An 18,051-nucleotide genomic window follows, 5' to 3' on the forward strand; every position below is an offset into this window, starting at 1 on the left:
CGCCCCGCCGAAGGGCAACCCACCCATACCCCTACATTTACCCCTTACCTAACACTACGGGCAATTTAGATTGGCCAATTCACCTGACCTGCACATCTTTGGACTGTGGGAGGAAACCGGAGCACCCGGAGGAAACCCACGCAGACACGGGGAGAATGTGCAAACTCCACACAGACAGACGCCTGAGGTGGGAATTGAACCCAGGTCTCTGGCGCTGTGAGGCAGCAGTGCTAACCACTGTGCCACCGTGCCGCCCCCCAAAATATTCAGACATTCGTATGATGCATGTCGATTTTTTTTAAAAAGGCAGTGGGCACCAATAACCTTGAAAAGCAGATCATCAATCGAATTAGGAAAGAGTTCATTAATTTCAGTCAAGCTTCTTGAACTGTCAAATATGTGGGTTGCGCTGCCTAGATCAAAGTATGGATTTCAGTCTGTTAAACAAAAAGGTCTGCTTAATCAATGGTTGGAATTTGACACATTGAGCACAATGAGAGGCTGATGTCATGTGACAATGTATCCGTTGATGTCGACATGTCCATCCTTGGCCTTCTCCACAGTCAAAGTGAGGCCAAATGCAAGCTGGAGGAATAACATCTTATATTTTGCCCCAGGAGCTGACAGCCCAATGGCCTCAACGTAGAGATCACTAGCTTCAAAATCTCCCCTCCCCAGCTTCATTCCATATCCAGCCCTCCCTCTCCTCCCCACCTCCCTGACCAGACCTAATCTGCCCATCTTCCTATTCAACTATCCGCTCCATCCCTCCCCATGACCAATCACAATTTCCTCCTATCTGCATCCATCTATCTCCATCCCACCTATCCTTCCCTCAGCCCCAACCCCTCTCTCTACTTATTTCTGGGCTCCCTTCTGCCACCCCAGTCCTGATGAAGGATCCCAGCCTGAAATGGCAACTTTGCTGCTCCTCCAATGCTATTGGGCCTGCTGTGTTTCTCCAGCTCCACATCTACTGACAAGAGGATTCATCAAGCAGTTTCAAAATAAGAGGAGGGAAGGAGTAGTTGGCCAGTTGCCAATAACTGTAGGTGATTTAGAAATCTCTTATTATTACTGATATCTTGTATGCATTATGATAAGTAAAGGATGTCAGAACTGGGAGGAGCAGGCTATTCAGCCTCTTCAACCAGCTCAGTCATTCAACGAGACCATGGCTGATATAGTACTATCTCAATACTACTTTATTGCACTATTCACATATCCCTTGGTACCATTAGCATCAAGAGATATATTTTACAAATAATTGTGTTAATATGTCCCGAGAACTCAGATTGTTCAACGAAAGCAAGAAAATCCCATACATCCTACCTTAACCATTGACACTTTGAATTCAGACTTCACTACTAAAATAAATGTTGATATATCAAATCAGTCATTACTGAGGTAACAGTATTGCAACCAGTAGAGTAAAAAAAGAACTACTATGAATACAAAAACTCATGAACAATTATATGGAAATAAACAAATATAGACCTTATGTCTTAAAGAGTGCATCAGCAAGACAATACAGCAGAACAAATCATATGGTCAAAGCTTCCAAATATTTGAACCTACGACCAAAATGTTAGGTGGACAAATAAAATCTAAAGAGGTTACTTATAACGTGGGAACAGTATCATCAAGTTAACATGCAGAAGAGAATTCTAAATACCTTTGCTCCCAAAATTTGTAAAAGGATAATAGGATATTATAAAATTTACTTCAGAATCTTACTTTTTTTTAAACTACTTCAATACTAAATCAAAAATGGTCATAATTTAAAAACTTGCTCTCAAGTTTCAATTAAAACAACTGCTATAAAAGATTATTAAGGCAAAACAGTCAAAGTCACGAAGCAAAAAGAGATGTAACTGACAGCTTTTAAAAAGTACAACATAAGCCAGTATAAAGTGAAAACATACCACTTTTGTATACTTCTAAGTCCTCCATATTGTTATGGGGACTTTTATATCATACAATAAAATACTTAATATTCTCAAGGAACATCTGCAGCTAACTGTAGGAATGCGCAAGATTTAGGTTTTCTTTTTAAATAATCGTTGCATGCAAAAAATTAATTCTAACCTCACGTTAGTCTTATTTTGCTTCCTCCTCCTCAACATATTCATTAGCTAGGGGTTTCTACATCCAGTGTACATCTACTCAATAACATTTTGCTTTGGCAGTCAGAAGATAAACCTCACAGAACAAATTTGAGTTTAAATTCCAATTTTCCCTTCTCCCCCTTTAATCAGCCTTGTCTCTTCCAATAGAACACAAATCCAACATTTGGTATTCTCATTCAGTAGCCATTTGTGATTTAATAATACTAGCCCAACATAGTTTGAGAATTTACAAGCATAAAAGCAGTCTGCAATTTGAAATTTACATGCCAAATCCTTAGAACGGCAATCTAATGCTTTCTCGGGGGAGTTAAAAGAATGCCTAATTTGCATAATGCTTCCATTCCTCACCACAAACAGCTAATTACAGTACAAAACTGAAAACAAACTTGTTTAAATACAAGCACAATCACCTGTTGAAGGAGCAGCGCTCCGAAAGCTAGTATGCTTCCAATTGAACCTGTTGGACTATCACCTGGTGTTGTGTGATTTTTAACTTTATTTAAATACATAATCTTGTATAACACTATCGTTCATATTAAAATAACATTGTCGCAAATCAATAGATTTTAACAATTAACATAAAAGCTGAATTGATAACTAATAATTGTTTGTTGATTTATTAACTTTGTATCTTATCATTGCACTTTGGGAATCCACCAAATTATGTTCTAATAATAAATGCTTTCCAAATACTGCAGAGTAACAAATTCAAATAAGTTATTATTTAGTTTTAACAAACCTAAACTCTGCATGGGCTTTGCTACAAAAGGCAAGAAAAAGAGGACAATGCATGTATTGTTTACAATAGATATATCAGTTTTAAAAAGCAACCATTACAAAATAAACTAAGATTTGGCAAGTAATCTATATTCACATTAGACTAAGCCCAATTTGTAAATGTTATAACAAAATATTTACAATACAATATTTAAACATCAACAAGAGTTAAACCAGCCTGGAAAAATAGTTATTTTTTTTAATCTAGCTCAAGTTTTACTGCACTGTCGAAAAAGCCTTACGATTGCGTAGCGAGTAAAGCACCTATGCAAGTAATTCAAAAATACTCAAAAGAAAATCTATTTTCACAACAAAAAGAAAACTTCCTTTCAATCCAACAAAGTTCAAGATCATATGATAACATTTAAATTTTACTTTCCGCAGGAATTATACACACCCCCTTTTTGTATCCTGTTATTCACAGGAGTACTTTCCTTTTGGCTAACAGCATGAATGTGAAACATATTTCATAGGGTGGTCTTACCATTAAAGAAACTTTTAGCTCTGAGGTAACTGACACTGAGGCGGAGAACAGAAAGTTTGTCCAATTTGGCCACAACATCCTGTGGGAAGGGCAGGAGGTTGGCTAGGCGCTCTAGCTCTGCATTTAATCTGTCCCGGTGTCTTTTCGATGGATTTGATTTCGCTCCTTCAGGGGCTGGGGTTTTTACACTAAAAAGCAAAACGAGAAACACCTTTATGTTAACAATGCGGTCTCTTAGCTTTTCAGTCATGAAATTAGAGACATCATAATATATTTTAAACTGTGCCAAAAGTCAAACAAAGTGCCGTGTATCTCTTCAAGTGAGGTTGGCAAAACCCAAATAGTTAGAATCCACTCATAAAAGTGACAATTTTAAGACACATATGCACTTTTCAATCATAACACTGGATTCCATTTGCAAAAGTATGGTAATTCTTTGTTTCTCTCGAAGTGAATGCAAATAGTGATGATTTCTATTTCCTTGCCTATTGCATGAATAAATAAGTTTTTAAAAATTCTTGTAAAAGGAATATGGAAATAGAAGGAAGAGAAATAAAGAGCTAAGAGTTTTCACTGTAAATTTCACGATGTTGACAAAACAGACAAAAACAGAATGTGGATGAACTTAAATTATGATTGCTCCCCCCTCCTAATTTTAAGTTTCAATCTTAGAAATAAACCCGGTGTAAAATTCCTCAAAATTAAAATAACAGGCCGGAATTATTTAACAACATGTTCAAATACAGGGGATTTCTTCACTAACACATTCATACACACATTCAAATACAAGTACAAAGTAGAAATATAAAAGGGAAGTAAGTTATAACTTATACACTTCTAAATAAAAATCTAAGATGTTGGTATTAGTTTACATGACTTTGAGTTCAGTGAATTAATATCCAACAGGGAGTCTCTAAGTTGGCTGATACTTTTCCTGCAAGCTAGAATGCAAAGGCATGGCTGCCAAAAGTGCAGCAGTACAGGTTTGTTCTTCTATAATGCGATGGTTGCGTTCTTGTACAACCTCGCATTATAGAAAAATCGCACTTTAGAAACAGCGCTTGAAGTGTTGTCGATGCAATTGCATTACAACCAATATAGGTGTTAAAAGTTCACACTTTAGAAACAATGTCCTCAATTCATCAATTGCGGTATAGCAAATTCACATAAACAAAACAGGTGTTATAGGACATCAACCCGTATTTCTTGTATTTGGAGAATTGGTTGCATGGCAGGTAAAGTGCAAGTTTCTATTGACATAGGAATAGCAGATGACCATTCAGTCCCTTCAGCCTGCTCTGCCATTCACTAAGGTCATGGTTGATCTATGGCCAAATTCTATGTACTTGGCTTTGGCCTATATTCCTTAATATCTTTGATTGACAAAAATTTATCTATCGCAGATTCAAAACTTTACAACTGATCTAACATCAACTGCCAATTGTGAAAGACAGTTTTATCCATCCACTACCTTTCATGTATAGAAGCACTTCCCAATACCTCCCCCTTGAAAGTCTGAGAGCTATGGCCAAACCAATGTCCCCTAGTTCTAGAAGCTCTAACAGTGGAAATTGTTTATTTTTATCTACCTTATCCTTTCCTGTTAAAATCTTGAAGACATATCTTTCTAAATTCTGGATAAAAAAAGGCCAAATTTGTAAAATCTCTCCTGATAACTCATGAAGTCCAGGTTTCATTCTTGTAAACCAGTGTCATACTCCCTCCAAGGACAAATTTCCTTCCTAAGGTGTGGTGTCCCAATCTGCTATTAGTCCAAGTGGAGTCTTTCTGGGGGATGGACATATGCAAGTGCATACGTGATTTAGCACACACATGAATGAGCATTATTCCAGGCCTGGAGCAGCTCTTCTTGCGATGTTAATATAGCCAATATTTTAATAGTCAAAGCTGTATGTTTCAAAAATTCAGCAACTGCAAGTTCCGGTCACATAACAGAGTGGCATCTACTAAGTCATTCAGAGTAGAAAATACTTCAATTTTTCTCTTGGAAATAGTCATTGTGAAATAAAGAGATGCTGATGGTCCATCTCAATGGCTAATTGGAATGCCATTAGCATGTTGGTACCAGACAATGGTAATTTACTAATTTAAAACAAAGCGCTTGAGAAATGCAATGGATCTGGCAGCATCTCTGGAGAGAGTAACAGAGTTCACATTTCAAGGTCAATGAAGGATAATGACATCAGACTTGAAACATGAACTTTGCTTCGTTCTCCACAGATGCTGTCAGACCTGCTGAGTTTCTCCAGCATTTTCTATTCTCCTTTCAGATCTCCAGCATCCACAGTACAGTGGTTTGCAATTCCTGTGTGTCACGGTCTTCATGGGAGTTGGGGTATCTATAGTCATAACAGTTAGCAAGCCAAGTTTCCATGAGTTAAAGAGGTGTTAAAGTACCAGCTTGCTTTGACTTGCAGAAATTCTAGATAGTTCATCTGATTCTAACTCTGATAGCAGCCATCTTCAGAGTCCGACACTGTTGACCACTTGTTTGAGAAAAGATTTGAGCAAGAGAATGGAGAGGAGATTATTTGTGGGGTAAAACTAAACTATGATTTTCCCTTATGGCCCCTGTTTAATACACTGGCTATTCAGGATAAACATTTTCTGTCATGCTGGTTTATTATAGCAGAAGGGTCAGAAATGGATCAGAATTCTAACTTCGACTTGTCAACATGAAACTGTCAAACATTAAAATACATTTGCACCAATATCACCAATGCAATATGGCATAGGCAATTTTAATGTACTTTCAAAACATGAGCTAAACTTCAAACACTCATGATGATCTCCCAACCAAGATTAAAATTCAATTCGTTGTTGAATGTGTTCTGAAAGTCTTCTTTAAATATCGGCCAATATAGAAAGTTAGGTATCAACAAATAAAATGGTACTATATTCTTCCAATTATGCATTTCCATCTGTGAATTATTAACAAAAAGATTTTTTCAAGCTGCAGCTATATGTCAATCTATAATGTATATCAAAAATGTTCTATTTGACATGCACTAGCTGTTTGACAAATTTACCTCGACTTTTCTCGCGCACGATTAACATTTAACTATGTGACAGCTACTGCTACAGCTACAGGATTTATTTTTCAGTTTTCAGAGCAGTCGATACTGTTAAAACTACCACTTCCCGAGTCCACTTCTGCAGACGGTACAACAAAAGTTTTATATTATTCCTTGGACTACATAACGACATCAAGGTAAAGTTCATTTAAAACTAGCTTCATTATTTTATGCACCCAAAGATTTAACCTGCTCATCTTGTTCTCCATACACACTTAAACCATTATTCTGTGTCTCTGTCTTCATGAACTAAGCATCTATTTTTTCTTCCCTCACGTTTTAAGCTATCTATCCAATTGCTATTTAATGCTATCCTACTTGCAGGCAGACATCCCCATGTCCTGGTCTAGCAACTGCTGTCACCAACCAACCCACTGGTAATGCTCATAGTTATTGTAACCAATCTGTTCGAACATTTCGAGACACATTCCTGGGGGAGTTAAGACTTGAACTTGGACCTTCTAGTCTAGAGGTAGGGACATTACCACTCTACCACAAGCCCCTATGCTCACTAAGTGAGTCTGATCACATTTCACCTTCAGCTCCCTTGTTTGTATCCAGTACTTAAAACTGTTAACTGGCAAGCTCTCTTTTAAGGTTATAAAACAGATTAATGAAATACTTTAAAAATAATACACAAATGCTAGTGTCCCAATCTGCATACACTCTACGTATTTCAGCATCCCACTGACCATCTTTCCTTGTAAGATACTTTTATCCCAAAAAAAAAAGAAAATTCAATAAAGTAGTGCAGAGGTGATAGGGGAGACACATAAACATACATGGAAGATGTGAAAAAGAATGCATTTTTTCTTATTTAAATAAAAGCTTCCCAATGAAAATGCAATTTGGTGGAGTTCACAGAAATAAAAATTTTACAACAGATTTATAAGAAAGGATTGATTCATAAAGTGTAGATATGATTGGCCATAGCATGAGTACTGAAAACACAAAACAAGCACTAATAGTTTGGTAAAACACACACAATTCCAACAGAAACATCTAAATGGTGTTTGCATTTTGAATATAAGGGGGAAATATGGCAAGCACGATTATAATTTTAAACATAAACAACATTACAGCATTGCATTGAATTACATAAGGATTAACTGAACTGCTGAAGAATGAAGTGGGAGCCCAAGCAAATCAGGAACAATTCCCTTCAAAAGCAGTACACGTTTGTTACAAACACCAGTGGATTTCCCAGTGTTTTATGCAGAAGAGTTGGGGAATATAGTACTTCAAAGAGTATAACACATCTGTTCCTGTTATGTGTAAAGTAATAATTTATTGTTAAGATGCCAATGCAAAGTTTTTCTTAAAAAAGTAAACAGAACATAGCATTTGACATAGTCTACTTGGGCTGGTAATATCCCTGGTAAGGTCCTGCATAGGAAACTGATAGCAAAGGTAAAAGTCCATGGGACCCAAGGAAAGTAGAAAATTGGATCCTGAATTGGCTGAGTGGCAGGAAGCAGAATGTGATGGTTGAGTGTGTTTTTATTACTGGAAACCTGCACCCAATGGGGTCCTTCCTATCTGCAGTATGTACAAACAATTTGTACTTCAACGTAGGAGGGTTTATTCAGTGAGTTCACAGATTATACGAAAATTGATGGGTTGGAAATAGTGACAGTAGCCTTAACTTATAGAACAATATAGTTGGGCTGGTCAGATGGGTAGGTCAGTGCCAATTGGAGTTCAATTCTGAAAAATGTGATGTGATGCATTCGAGCAGGACACACAAGGCAAAGGAATATATGATGAACAGCTAGACCCAGGAGAGTATCCAAAAGCGAAGGACCTTGGTGATCATGTCCACCGGTAGCTTACAGATTGATAAAGTGGTCAAAGCGACATATGGGATACTTGTCTTTATTAGTCAAGGCATAGAGCTTAAGAGCAGAAAACTTATGCTGAAATCATATAAAATGCTGGTTAGGCCACAGCTACAGTACTGTGTGCAGTTCAAGAATCTAGAATTATAGGAGGATGTGACTGCACTGGAGAGAGAGCAGATGAGATTTAACAGGATGTTGCCTGGGCGGGACAGTTTTAGTTACGAAGCGAGATTAAATAGATCTGTGTTGCTGTACTACAGCAGAGGAGTCTGAGGGGGCACATGATTGAGATGCAGAAAACGTAAATGGGGGTTGGGGGTGGCTGCATAGATAAGGTGGACAGGCAGAGACATTTCCCTATGATGGAGGGATCAATGACTGGGAGCATAGATTTAAAATTAAGGAAAGGAGCTTTAGAGGGATGTGAAGACATTTTTTTCTACCCACATGGTGGTGAGATTCTGGAATTCACTGTCTGTAAGGGTAGTAAAGGTAGAAACAGTCATTACACTTTAGACGTGCAGCCGCAATGCCAAGGCATACAAGGCTATATGCCAAGTGCTAGAAAATTTGATTAGAACTATTAAGTACTTGTTTTTGCCAGGCACAGACCTTGATTGACTAAAGAGCCTTTTTCTGCGCTGTACACCTCGATGACTCTAGCTTGAGGTTAGATTTTCAATATTATTTTGAGGAAAGGAAATGCATTTGGAAAGCACGTGCAAATCTGATTCCAGCATTAAGCAATTGCCGTTTCCAATCCAAACAATGCCACTGAGTTATTTAGTTCAACTTTGACTGGGTCCAATCACTGAAAGTATATAGAACAGAAGGAGGCCATTCTATCTTTAGGTGAGTTAGGTTTATGCAAAAGCAATTTCACCAGTTCCACTTCATCAACTGCCTCTTAGCCACTTTCTCCTTTCACAGTAAATGGAATTCCCTTTTTAAATAGCAGGTTTGAATCCATCTCCACCACTTTTTAAAGGCAGCATACTTCAGATGGTAACCACTACATTTTTTTTCTAATCACCTCAGCTTTTTTAAGTATCCTTTCAGAATCTGTGTTCTCTTGATTCTTGACTCTGCCTTAATATTCTTGTCTCATTGTTAAAAATGACAACCACTTGATGAAGGAACAGCCCTCCGAAAGCTAGTGCTTCCAATTAAACCTGTTGGACTATTACCTGGTGTTGTGTGATTTTTAACTTTGTTCACCCCAGTCCAATACCAGCATCTCCAAATCTTGTCTCATTGAGCTGCTAAGTCTACTAAGGTCAGAAAGTCATTTAAGAATCATCCAGCCACAAGGCTGCAAGACAGCAGATCATATGTCATTGCATCACTTCCCATGGTATATCCAGAGCTTAATTTGTGTATAGGAGTCAAACATAAACCCTTATGGCACATCTTCCACCAATGGGAAGTTTTTTCTGTTTATTCTGTATGATTTTATTTTCCTATAAGATTTTGAGCACTTCACTCAAATTTCATTTCAACCTTCAGTTCTCCAAGGAGAACAACCTTAATTTCTCCAATCTATTAAGTGAAAAGTATCTTATTCCTGAATAGAATTCATGGAGGCCTCAAACATTAGGCTTCTGGCTCAATGAGGTCAAACCACTCAGAGTCAAGATTAGAGTGGTGCTGGAAAAGCATAGCAGGTCAGGCAGCATCCAAGGAGCAGGAAAATCAATGTTTCGGGCAAAACCTCTTCATCAGGAATGCCCTACATCAAACCACTCTGACTCAATGGAAGGACCAAGATGATAAGCAGGGTCAAAGCATTCTTCATTCATAAAAAAGTCCCATATTGTCATAATGCCAAAGAGCTTTTGCTGGTTAAATTCCTGTCCACACTGGACCTGGCAGCATTAGCTGCCTTGAACAGGAATTCAGAACCGATTCTGCACAAACCTTGCCCGCTTAACTTTATGTAGTCTGCAGGTTGTTCGGAAAACATTACCCAACAAACTTGGACTACCAAGCCATGTGGTGATAGGGACAGGGAGATGATACAACAGGCAGTTTTCCATCATTACTCTACACTCACATAGCCTCAGTAGGAACAAAAGAACCCTAATTACAATCTCCCCTTTCCACATCTACCAGCTCCTCAAGCACTTAAGTCAAACTCAAACTCAGGCAAGTTAACTATCAGATAACACTTGATCCATGTGTTGTTTAGAAATATTCTGACATTACATGATCATAGCAAATTGAAGGACCAGAGGTGTGATTTGTCATTCAATCTGAATTGCCATGCTTCCCAAAATAACAATGACCAATTCTTTGAACTTCAAGTAAGCCTTGCTTATGCCACACTGAGTACTGCCTATGCACCAAGGACGTCAATGAAGCATTCTATGAAAACCTCCGCAGAATCAGCGGAGTAACATAACAAGGCAAACTAATCATTCTTGGTGAGATCAAGACCGATGCTGATACAGACTTTAACAATCGGAGAAGAGCACAGAGGCACATAACATTGGTAGAAAAAACTACATCCACCAGCTTCTATTCTCTATGGACAGTGACTTTGATCTTACCAACACAAACAATCCAGCAAGCTAATAAAATCTGTAAAACATAGGTGCACCTTATAATTAAACACTGGCGTATGTTAGATCACACTACTCTCTGACAAAGCTCAAAGATATGCACTGTACTTCAAGGTGCTGCACACTAATCAGACCATCAGGAATTATTGTGGCCTTGAAAGTACATGTAAAGTTCTGCATCACAGGATTAACCAAACAGAAAGCCTAATGAAATTAATCTAAAAGACTCAGCTAAGTGATAAGAATAAAAATATAAATTAGCTGTGAGCTTGCTCGTATTCCATAAGAGTCTTGAAAGAAAACAAATGACATCACCTGTAGCATGGTATCAGAGGTCCTTGGATTTGTAAAATTGTTCAACAGAAAGGACCAAGATATAACTGAGAAAGCAGATGCAACCCACAATGCTCCTGGATCTGACATATCTGACAAATCAATAAAACCAAAACTCAGATACCAGCAAGAAAAATACATGCTAGAGGATTAAATTGAGTGAAAGATGAAGTAGTTTTATAACAGCAATGGAAAAGAATACACCAGATCTAAAAGTTGAAGTTCTAAATTGGAGGAAGCCCAATTTTGACAGTATTAGGAAAGAACTTTCAAAAGTTGATTGGGGGCGGATGTTCACAGGTAAAGGGAAGACTGGAAAATCTGAAGCCTTCAAAAATAAGATAATGGGAGTCCAGAGAGACAATATGTTCCTGTTAAGATGAAAGGCAAGGCTGGTAGACATAGGGAATGCTGAATGATGAGAGAAATTGAGGTTTTGGTTCAGAAAAAGAAGGAAGCATATGTCAAGTATAGACAGCAGAGATTGAGTGAATCCTTAGAAGAGTATAAAGGCAATAGGAGTATACTTAAGAGGAAATGGAGGGCAAAAAGGGGACATGAGATAGTTTTGGCAAATACAGTAAAAGAGATACTAAAGGGATTTCATAAATACATTAAGGACAAAAGGGTAACTGGGGAGAGAATAAGTCTTTTACAAACTCACCGACTCCCACAGCTGCCTGGATTACACCTCTTCCCACCCTATCTCTTGCAAAAATGCCATCCCGTATTCCCAATTTCTCCGCCTTCGCTGTATCTGCTCCCAGGAGGACCAGTTCCACCACCTCCAAAAAGACCCCACCACCAGGGATATATTTCCCTCCCCACCCCTTTCCACCTTCCGCAAAGACCGTTCCCTCCATGACTACCTGGTCAGGTCCACACCCCCCTACGACCCACCCTCCCATTCTGGCACTTTCCCCTGCCACCGCAGGAACTGTAAAACCTGTGCCCACACCTCCTCCCTCACCTCTATTCAAGGCCCTAAAGGAGCCTTCCACATCCAAAGTTTCACCTGCACATCCACCAATATCATTTATTGTATCCGTTGCTCCCGATGTGGTCTCCTCCACATTGGGGAGACTGGGCGCCTTCTAGCAGAGCGCTTTAGGGAACATCTCCAAGACATGTGCACCAATCAACCAAACCGCCCCGTGGCCCAACATTTCAACTCCCCCTCCCACTCTGCCGAGGACATGGAGGTCCTGGGCCTCCTTCACCGCCGCTCCCTCACCACCAGACGCCTGGAGGAAGAACACCTCATCTTCCGCCTCGGAACACTTCAACCCCAGGGCATCAATGTGGACTTCAACAGCTTCCTCATTTCCTCTTCTCCCACCTCATCCTAGTTTCAAACTTCCAGTTCAGCACTATCCCCTTGATTTGTCCGGACTTGTCCGACCTGCCTAGCTCCTTTTCCACCTATCCACTCCACCCTCCCCTCCCTGACCTATCACCTTCATCTCCTTCCCCACTCACCCATTGTACTCTATGCTACTCTCTCCCCACCCCCACCCTCCTCTAGCTTATCTCTCCACACTTCGGGCTCACTGCCTTTATTCCTGATGAAGGGCTTTTGCCCGAAACGTCGATGTCGCTGCTCATTGGATGCTGCCTGCACTGCTGTGCTCTTCCAGCACCACTAATCCAGAATCCCTGAAAGATCAGCAAGGCAGCCAGCCTATGTGTGAAACGCAAGCAATGGAGAGATACGAAACAAAATTTCTGCAACAGTGTTTACAGTGAAGGAGGGCATGGAAGATATAGAATGTGGGGAAATAGATGGTGACATCTTGAAAAATGCCTATATTACAGAGTTGGTGGTTCTGGATGTCTGAAAACGCATAAAAGGTGGATAAATCCCTGGGAGTTGATCAGGTGTACCCTAGAACTTGAAAGAAGCTACAGAAGTGATTACTGGGCTCCTTGCTGACATATTTGGATCATCAATAGCCACAGGTAGACTGGAGATTGGCTATCATGGTGCCACTATTTCAGAAAGGTGACAAGGAAAAACCAGGGAACTATAGACCTTTGAGCCTGACATTGATGGTGGGCAAGTAGTTGGACGGAATTCTGAAGGACAGGATTTATATGTATTTGGAAAGGCAAGGACTGATTAGGGATAATCAACATGGCTATGTGCGTGGGAAATCATGCCTCACAAACTTGATTGAATTTTTTGAAGTAACAACAAAGAGGATTGATGAGGACAAAGCAGTGGACATGATCTAAATGTAATTGAGTAAAGCGTTTAACAAGGTAGACGTGGTAGACTGGTTAGCAAGGTTAGATCACATGGAAAATAGGGAGAACGAGCCATTTGGATACAGTATCTGGGTCGAAGGTAGAAGACAGAGGCTGGTGGTGGAGGGTTGTTTCTCAGACTGGAGGCCTGTGACCAGTGGAGTGCCACAAGGATCGGTGCTGGGTCCACTACTTTTTGTTATGTATATAAATGATTTGGATGTGAACATAGGAGGCATATTGCAGATGACACCAAAATTGGAGCTTCGTGGACAGCGAAGGTTACCTCAAAGTACAATGGGATGGCAGATGGAGGTTAATTTAGATAAATGTGAGGTGCTGCATTTTGGAAAGGCAAATCAGGGTAGGACTTATACATGTAATGGTAAGATCCTAGGGAGTGCTGCTGAACAAAGAGACCTTGCAGTGCAGGTTCATAGCTTCTTGAAAGTTGAGCCACAGGTAGATAGGATAGTGAAGGAGGCATTTGGTATGCTTTCCTTTATTGGTCAGAGTATTGAGTACAGGAGTTGGGAGGTCATGTTGTGGCTGTACAGGACATTGGTTAGACCACTTTTGGAATATTGCATGCAATTCTGGTTTCTCTCCTATTGGAAGGATGTTGTGAAACTTGAAAGGGTTCGGAAAAGATTTACAAGGATGTTGCCAGGGTTGGAAGGTTTGAGCTATAGGGAGAGGTTGAATAGATTGGGGCTGTTTTCCCTAGAGGGTCGGAGGCTGATGGGTGACCTCATAGAGGTTTATAAAATCATGAGGGGCATGGATAGGGTAAATAGACAAGGCCTTTTCCCTGGGATGGGTAATCCGAACTACAGGGAATAAGTTTAAGGTGAGAAGGAAAAAATTTAAAAGGGACCTAAGGGGCAACTTTTTCACGCAAAGGATGGTGCTTGTATGGAATGAGCTGCCAGATGAAGTAGTAGAGACTGATACAATGACAACATTTAAAAGACATCTGGATGGGTATATAAATAGGAAGGGTTGAGAGTGATATGGACTAAATGCTGGCAAATGGAACTAGATTAGGTTAGGATATCTGGTTGGTGTGAATGAGTTGGACCGAAGGACCTGTTTTTGTGCTGTACGTCTCTATGACTTTATAACTGGTGGTAGGGGAACAAGGATACAGGCTTCAGAAGGTCTTTGGTCTGTTTACAGGCCTAAAACCAATGGCGCGGGACGAATCCTCTCAGGAGAAAGCAATCTGCTCCTAACCGAGGCAGAAAATATTCTGTCATTGAGGAATGCACTTCTAATCAATCTCCCAAGCTAGAAATCAATTTGTCTAACAAGGCCATTGAATCACTTCAACTGCATTCTGGACAAATTCTTCCTCAGTTCATCTCAAGGTCACAAAAACAATGAAGCTACTACCTCTGAATAACCTTCTATTCATGTATTCTAATGCATAATAACACAAGTGCAGAAGAAATAGGATTAGCACGCAGCACATCAAGTCTGTTCTGCTATTCACAATGGTCATCGTAGATCTTGGACTTCAATTCCACCTTCATATCTTGATTCCCTGAGAGATCTAAAATATATCTTAGCATTACATAACAAGTATCCACAACTTTCTGTAGCAAGGAATTCCAAATATTGGGAAATCTAAATGAAGTAGCATCCCTGCAGTTCACTCCTAAATTATCAGCACTTTATCCTGAAGCTATGTTACCTTTCCTTAGATTTTCTAGCCAAGGGAAACAATCTCAGTAACTTCTCTGCCAAGGCCCTTCATAATCTTGAATATTTCCACAACATTTTTTTTAAACTCCAGGGCAAAGACCCAATTTACTCTGTCCCATAATTACAGGACAAATCTCTTAGCCTGCGTCCAATCTCCAGAAACTTTGCTGTACTGTCGCCAATGCAATGACAGAGGTGTTCACATCATTTGGAAACTTATTAGCATTTTCTGCACAATTTGGAGCCAGGGCATCATCTTCCATAACTCACAATTGGATGGGACACAACAGCATCTGGGACAATCACTGTGGTGTTTCACTTCTCTCCGAAGTGGGAGAAAAACCTTGTAAAGGTTATTCTCAAGAGGACTGCCACTCATCTTAAAAAGCAAGTGTACCCAGCTTCACATTATTGCCGTTTGTGCTGAATAAGGAATGGTTTTTGTGTTCTTTATGGTGGTTCAAATTTTTTAAAAATCCCTTTTACAGAAAAAGGTCCTTCATCTAGTGTTCATTGCTATGACTGAGATCTTCGATGCAATAAACCTTGAAGTCCTGTCCAAATATCGTCGTCCTCAAAATGGCAATTATGCACATGTCCTCAGCTCATGACAGCATATTTGACCAGCGTGATAAAGAGGGACAAAGTGAGGACTGCAGACGTTGGAGATCAGAGTCAAGAGAATGGGCTGGAAAAGCACAGCAGGTCAGGCAGCATTCGACGAACAAGACAATCGACGTTTTGGGCATAAGCCCTTCATCAGGAGTGAGGCTTGTGGGTCGGAGGACTGAGTGATAAATGGGAGGGGGGGGGGGGGGGGGGGGGAGGTAGCTGGGAATGTGATAGGTAAACGAGGGTGAGGAAGAAGGTGATAGGTCAGAGAGAAGGGTGGAGCAGATAGATGGGAAAGACGATATACAGGTCAGGAGGGCAGTGCCAAGTTGAAGGCTTGGGACTGGGATAATGTTGGGGGAAAATAAATGAGGAAACTGTTGAAATCCACATTGATGCCGTGTGGTTGCAGGGTTCCAAGGCAGAATATGAGATGTTCTTCCTCCAGGCATCGGGTAGTTAGGGTTGGTGGTGAGTGGGCCCAGGACCTGCATGTCCTTGACTGAGTGGGAGGGGGAGTTGATGTGTTCAGACACAGGGTGGTGGGGTTTGTTGGTGCAGGTGTCCCAGAGATGTTCTCCGAAACAATCCGCAAGTTGGCGTCCTGTCTCCCCAATGTAGAGGAGACCACATCGGTTGCAACGGATACAGTAGATGATATTGGTAGAGGTACAGGTAAATTTCTGTTGGATGTGGAAGAATCCTTTGGGGCCTTGAACGGAGGTGAGGGGAGTGGTGTGAAAGCAGGTTTTGCACTTCCTGCGTTGGCAGGGGAAGGACATGGAACTGACGAGGAAATCGCAGAGGGAATGGTCTCTCTGGAATGCTGATAGTGGTAGGAAGGGAAAAATGTAATCTGGTGGTGGGGTCAGTTTGTAGGTGGCGGAAGTGGAGGAGGATGATGCGATGTATACGGAGGTCGCTGGGTGGAAGGTGGGGACCAGGGGGTTTCTGTCCTTGTTGCTTTGGGTTGGGGTGGGGGGGGGGGGTGTTCAAGTGCAGTGATGTGGGAAATAGACGAGATGCATTGGAGGGTATTGTCAATCAAGTGGGAAGGGAAATTATGATCTTGGAAGGACACATCTGGGATTTTCTAAGGTGGAATTGGTCATCCTAGGAACAGATGTGGCGGAGGCCAAGTAATTGGGAATAAGGGCGTTTTTACAGGAAGTGGGGCAGGAGGAGGTGGAGTCTAAGTAGCTGTGGAGTCGGTGGGCTTGTAGTTGACGTCCATAGTTAGTTGGTTGCTGGAGATGGAGATGGAGATGGAGAGGTCCAGGAAGGGGAGAAAGATGTCCAAGAGGGTCCAAGTGAACTTTAGGTCGGGGTTAAAGGGGGAAGCACGAGGTAACGCTGATACAGTCATCGATGTAGCAGAGGAACAGTGGGGGTTGGTGCCGGTGTAACTGCAGAAGATGGACAGTTCCACGTACCCGACAAAGAGGGAGGCATAGCTGGGTCCCATGCAGATGCCCATGGCTACCTCTTTGGTTTAGAGGAAGTGGGAAGATTGGAAGGAGAAGTTGTTCAGGGTGAGGACCCGTTCAGCCAGGTGGATGAGGGTATCAGTGGAGAGGTACTGGTTGGGACAGCGTGAGAGAAAGAAACAGAGGGCTTACAGGCCTTTGTCATGGTTGATTGGATGCCCATGTTGAAAATGAGGCATTGGGGGCCGGGGAAATGAAAATCTTGGAGGTGGTGAATGTCGTGGGTGTCCCTGGACTAAGAGGGACAGGACGGTGTCAAGGTATGCAAAGATGAGTTCAGTGGGACAGGAGCTGACAATAGGTCAACTGGGTAAGTAAGGTTTGTGAATCTTTGGTAGGAGATATAATCGGGCGGTGCAGGGTTCACGGACAATGAGGTTGGAGGCAGTGGATGGGAGATCCCCAGAGTTGATGAGGTTGTGGATGGTCTGGGAGATGGTGATTTGGTGGTGGAAGGTGAGGTCGTAGTCAAGGCGGCAGTAGGATATCAGTGTGATAAACAGTAGTGCATCATTCGACAGTTTTTCTATCACTGATAGCACCAAATGCTGCTGCAAAATGGTACTAGTACTGTTTATCATTTATTTTCCAGCCATTCTGTTATACGTACTCAAAGATCACCACACAAGAGCACACATTCAGTTCAGCTCAGACAGCAATCTCTTTGATCAGCACAGGCACAAAGTTTGCCCAAAACCTCAAGTCACCTATTAAGTGAACTCTTGTTCATAGGCAACTGTGTTGTAACAGGACATAATCTGGAAGACATCCAGCTAAT

The 18,051-nt window shown here is 41.0% G+C and overlaps 1 protein-coding gene across 2 annotated transcripts in view; it reads right to left on the reverse strand.

The window, feature by feature from the left end:
• LOC140480465 (aryl hydrocarbon receptor-like) overlaps positions 1-18,051 on the reverse strand; it is a 195,421-nt gene that overhangs the window by 166,238 nt on the left and 11,132 nt on the right. For both annotated transcript variants that reach the window (XM_072575366.1, XM_072575365.1), the window contains exon 2: positions 3,391-3,578. In XM_072575366.1, the coding sequence (XP_072431467.1) occupies positions 3,391-3,578 (188 nt within the window). The remainder of the gene's footprint in view (positions 1-3,390; positions 3,579-18,051) is intronic.

The sequence above is a fragment of the Chiloscyllium punctatum genome, chromosome 8 (genome assembly GCF_047496795.1).
Source record: "Chiloscyllium punctatum isolate Juve2018m chromosome 8, sChiPun1.3, whole genome shotgun sequence".
In the NCBI taxonomy this organism is placed as follows: Eukaryota; Metazoa; Chordata; class Chondrichthyes; order Orectolobiformes; family Hemiscylliidae; genus Chiloscyllium; species Chiloscyllium punctatum.